The 5,000-nt window shown below is 36.7% G+C and overlaps 1 protein-coding gene across 1 annotated transcript in view; it reads right to left on the bottom strand.

The window, feature by feature from the left end:
* LOC143041704 (protein Star-like) overlaps positions 1–5,000 on the bottom strand; it is a 14,957-nt gene that overhangs the window by 8,904 nt on the left and 1,053 nt on the right. Inside the window, exons 2-5 of the mRNA XM_076213716.1 lie at positions 3,573–3,682; positions 2,425–2,606; positions 1,288–1,482; positions 646–741 (exon numbers count right to left, since the gene is read on the bottom strand). Coding sequence (XP_076069831.1) covers positions 646–741; positions 1,288–1,482; positions 2,425–2,606; positions 3,573–3,682 — 583 coding nt within the window. The remainder of the gene's footprint in view (positions 1–645; positions 742–1,287; positions 1,483–2,424; positions 2,607–3,572; positions 3,683–5,000) is intronic.

Below are 5,000 nucleotides of genomic sequence, written 5' to 3'. Positions count from 1 at the left end.
TACTCGCATACTCATATACATCACATGATGTCTACTCTGAATTTAAACTTCCCTGTGTTAATTCATAATGTTTAATTTTATATCAAGGTTCAAGAGAGAATGAGAGAGAGAGAGAGAGACTGAAAGAGAGGAAGAGATAGAGAAACGGAAAGAGGGGAGAGAGAAAGAAACGAAAAGAGAGAGAAAGAAACGGAAAGAGAGGTAGAGAGAAACTGTAAGAGAGAGATAGAGAGAAACGGAAAGGGAGAGAGAAAAAAGCTGAAAGAGAGAGGGAGAAAATGGAAAGAGAAAGAGAGGAACGGAAAGAGAGAGAGGGAGAAACGGAAAGAAAGAGACAGAAAGAAACAGAATGAGAAAATGAAGATAGAAAAAAAACGGAAAGAAAGAGAAACAGAGAGAGTAAGAAACGGAAAGAGAGAGAAACGTAAAGAGACAGACAGACAGAAACAAGGACTGGGACGGAAATAGAAACAGAAAGGGAAGCAGAGACAGAGACAAACGAAGAAGGAAACTCGAAAAAAAGGGTTATATGGCATTTAGTGAAAAGATATCCCTAAGTAAAGCGAGAGAGAGAGAGAGAGAGGGTTGTTGTGGCTTTGACCTGTGGCAAAGACACACGAAGAATGGTAAACTGAACTTCCTCACCTTGTCCTCCCAGAGTCGGTCGATCTTCGTATTCCCCAGATTTCGGATGGTTTCCTCCTCAGACTGCGATTTCACATCCGGATAGCTTAGCGCCATCTGTGTTGATGTTAACGTCAGTTAAATGTCAAGTTTACCGTTTCATAAAGGAGACATTATAGGGCATGTTTTGTTAAATATATAGGCATATATATATATACATATATTAGGCAGAGTCCCGGTAGCTCAGCTGGTAGAGCGTCGGCTTTGCTTCTCGCAAGCCTCGGTTCGTGCCCGGGAACGACTGTCGGAATTATTTGATATATAAGGCAAAGAAAAAATATTGTCATACTTGTAAATATAAGAAGTTGGGAATGGTGTCCTGTATTTGTAAGTTAAGGAACCCTCAAATGCACAGTAAATATTTAACGACGCTACTGAAGTAATCTTATCATTATTGATCATGACAAGTTGATATCTAGTATCCTAGAACATCATCTAAGACTTCTAAGAAAGACATCTACCCAAGAAAGACATCTTGATTATTATTGATTGACCGGAAGAAGTTACAAATACCAAGAGGAGAACCCTTGATGACATAATCACTTTTAACGATTGTCGATTACACGAGACATTGTTAGTATTTATTGACTGAATCTGTCCTACCTTGGTAGGGTACGCAAACGGGGATACACAGTTGTTGGTGGACACCGCCTTCCGACCTTTCTTCAACAGTCGATCGTACAACTCTATATTGGGTTCTATCAGAAGACCTCTCCAGTCGAAGTCCTTCTCGAGCTCGAGTGTGTAGCTCCTGTACTCGCCATCCCCAGCTCCGAGTTCCACAAAGGTTCCGCCTTTCTGTTCGAAAGAAGAGTAAACTGGAAGACCATTTGGGACCACGAAGATCATATGACGTCATGCACAATAACAGTAAGCGATAAAGATAGACAATAGAGGCCGAGGCAGAGAAAACCGGGCATGTATTCGTGTTCAAGATACACACACATATGTAAACACGTACACATATGAACACGCACATATGTACACATACTGTACATAAACACATATACACTTACGAGTACATAAACACACATGCAGACACACATGCACATATACATGCATGCACACGCACACACACACACACACACATACACACTATTATTATAGTTTTTATTTATTCATTCGGTTTTTTTTTCGCATCCGACCTAGATATAGACCAAAAGGTATCCTGTCGGCATGCTCCGCCTTTGTAATCCTTTGTAAACACACACACACACATACACACACACGCACACACACACACACACACACACACACACACACACGCAGAGTTGTGATCTTATCCGTAATATTTTCTCAGTATACGAGAGAGACTGGTTTTATATATATATATATATATATATATACGCAAGGTTGACCACGAAGAAAAACTATTAAAGCAGAGCGCTTTCGTGTATTCACATCTTCAGTGCAAATAATACATGTATTATCTGCATTTTCAAGAACACAGGCTTCCAGTGTTTTTCCTGCATATATATATAAATATATATATATATATATATATATATATATATATATGTGTATGTATATATGTTTAGTTTTAACAGCCTACTGCAGGATACCGGCCTATCCACGGTGTCTTGCTCCGTCTTGGATTTTGTCTTCTCTCTTCACTAATAATATTTGTTGATTGACTGACGAATCTGAGTGCGAATGACTTATGAATTGTAAGGCATATGTATAGAAATATGCTTGAACAGACTTGTGCAGAAGCTCGTAGACAAAGGATAATGTACCAACCTTTCCTTCGAAATATTCTTTGATGAAATTCAGTGTTTCTTTGAGCTCTGGGTCATGCCCCTCAATACCAGAAAGGCTATATGGTGAGGAAGCACCAGGATTAAAGTAGTTCTTCTTCAGATAACTTGCTAGAGCGGGGCTGTTGTATGCCGGAGGTCCCTCGAAGTACTTCGACAAACACGCTGAAAAAGAACGACGATGACTACCATGAGGACGCTGAAGGAGATTTGTAAAAAAAAAAAAAAAAAAAAAAAAAAAAAAAAAAAAAAAAAAAAAAAAAAAAAAAAAAAAAAAAAAAAAAAAAAAAAAAAAAAAAAAAAAAAAAAAAAAAAAAAAAATCCAATGGATTTGAGTTAATTGGAAACGCCCACTGTATGTTACCGATTATTAATCTCAGTATATATAAAGAATAACATTCAAAAAAATCTCTCGTTTATTTAAACTGTGACATTTTGTCGATAGGGCGGTGAAAGATGAAGAAAAGGAGAGGATTCTCTTGTTTGTTCTTTCTTTTGTAATTATCAAAAACGGGGTAAAGGCATCTGCGGTCGGAGGCCACAAAAGACCAAAGGGTCGAACTCCCAGCAACTGGTACTTCGACAAGCATAATACAAGAAGAATATTACTGACAGAGCTGCGTAAGCGTTGTGAAAAAAAAAAAGATTAGAGTGCATATGAGATGCATACGTCATTGATCACTGATTGATGGTAAAAACAATGACTGAACTTTGCACAGAGGGTTATGAAACCTAGATCATGTTTTTAGACAGTTTTTCAATTGGAAATTAATTCTAACAAATTTCTATTTTCTAAAAGTGATAAGGAAAAGAAGGTTTATGGAACAATTGATTTAATGATTAGGTTTAACGTCGCAAACTCTCTCTATCAGGAAGCTAGGACGATGCCCCTTATAGAGGACTTTGTAGCCTGGAATTTGATGAACTATACCCTTGGTCCAACTCGCTGGCGGCAAAGTTCGACCTGCCATCACCTCGACCTCCGCCGCAAGTCGCGACGCTCTAACCCACTAATAAACCAATTTGGAAAAAAAAAAAAAAAAATCCTCATTCTACTTCCGAAAGAGATAAAGTGATTCAGATTGTTGTGGTACAAATATTCAGAGGTGGTGCAAAGACTTGTTTACTAACCTCGTTTGGAGCAGACGGAGGTCGAGGATCCTAGGAGGCTGCTGAACATCTGCAGGATGAGGAGGAAGCCGAAAGCGGCGAGGATGACCCCCAGGATCACCCAGAGGTACCTGGCGAAGACCAAAGGACTTCTTCAGGAAAATCGTCAGTGTACTGTCACCATTTGGATTTTTTTTTTATCGTGACACATTTTCATTTTATCTACTATCTTCAAGATCCAGTTATATGGTGGATGTACCTTAACTACTCAGGTATGTTTTTGATTAATACATACATGCATACATACACACACACACACACACACACACACACACATATATATATATATATATATATGTATATATATATACATACATATACATACAGACATACATACATGTATACATACATACATACAAGAATACTTACACAAAACACACACAGGCATACATACATAAACACATATATGCATACATATATAAACACATACATGCCTACATATATAAACATACATGCATGTATACGGTATATAAACACATACATCCATACGTATATAAACACGACTTCATGGCGCAGTGGTAGCGTTCGTGGCCTCCACTACGGCGGTCCGAGTTCGAATCCCACCCAGGGTTGAAATGATTTCAGTATCGCTGCACTGGGAGTCGTTACTCCAACTCTTGTTCATAGATCGGTCATATATGAACCCTGAACTTTCTTCCTGAAGATAAAAAATGTCGATCACAAGTCCAACACGTGATCCAAGACCATGGTGAATCACATACATGCATACATTTACAAACACATACATACATACATAAACACATACATTGCATACATACATATATTAACACATGCAAACATACACAAACACATACATGCATACATATATAAACACATATATACATACATGCATACATACATAAACACATACATTGCATACATACATATATTAACACATGCAAACATACACAAACACATACATGCATACATATATAAACACATATGTACATACATGCATGCATACATAAACACATACATTCATACATACATAAACACATACATGCATACATACATACACAAAGACATTTGATAAATCACATCTTAACCCAAATTTGGCGATTTAAAGAAAAGTCTCCAATTTTGATCATTTTTTTCACATTCGGAACTTCTTCGTAATCGACCCATCAATCCATCAATCCAAGAGGGTTTGACCACCTTTGTTTATTAAAAGAATAAAAGAATATACAACGACAAAAGTCTTGGATCGTATTCAATTCTTTGCTCTAGGAAATCAAAGATTTTTAACACATTTTGTATATCATCGCCAAAGGAACTGAAATATATATATACATATATATACATATATATATATATATATATATATATATATATATTTATATATACATATATATACATATATGTATATATATATACACACATATATATATA

Source organism: Oratosquilla oratoria, chromosome 31, assembly GCF_046742065.1.
Source record: "Oratosquilla oratoria isolate Oo_2021 chromosome 31, ASM4674206v1, whole genome shotgun sequence".
NCBI lineage: Eukaryota > Metazoa > Arthropoda > Malacostraca > Stomatopoda > Squillidae > Oratosquilla > Oratosquilla oratoria.
This window is presented reverse-complemented; position numbering and strand designations above follow the sequence as displayed.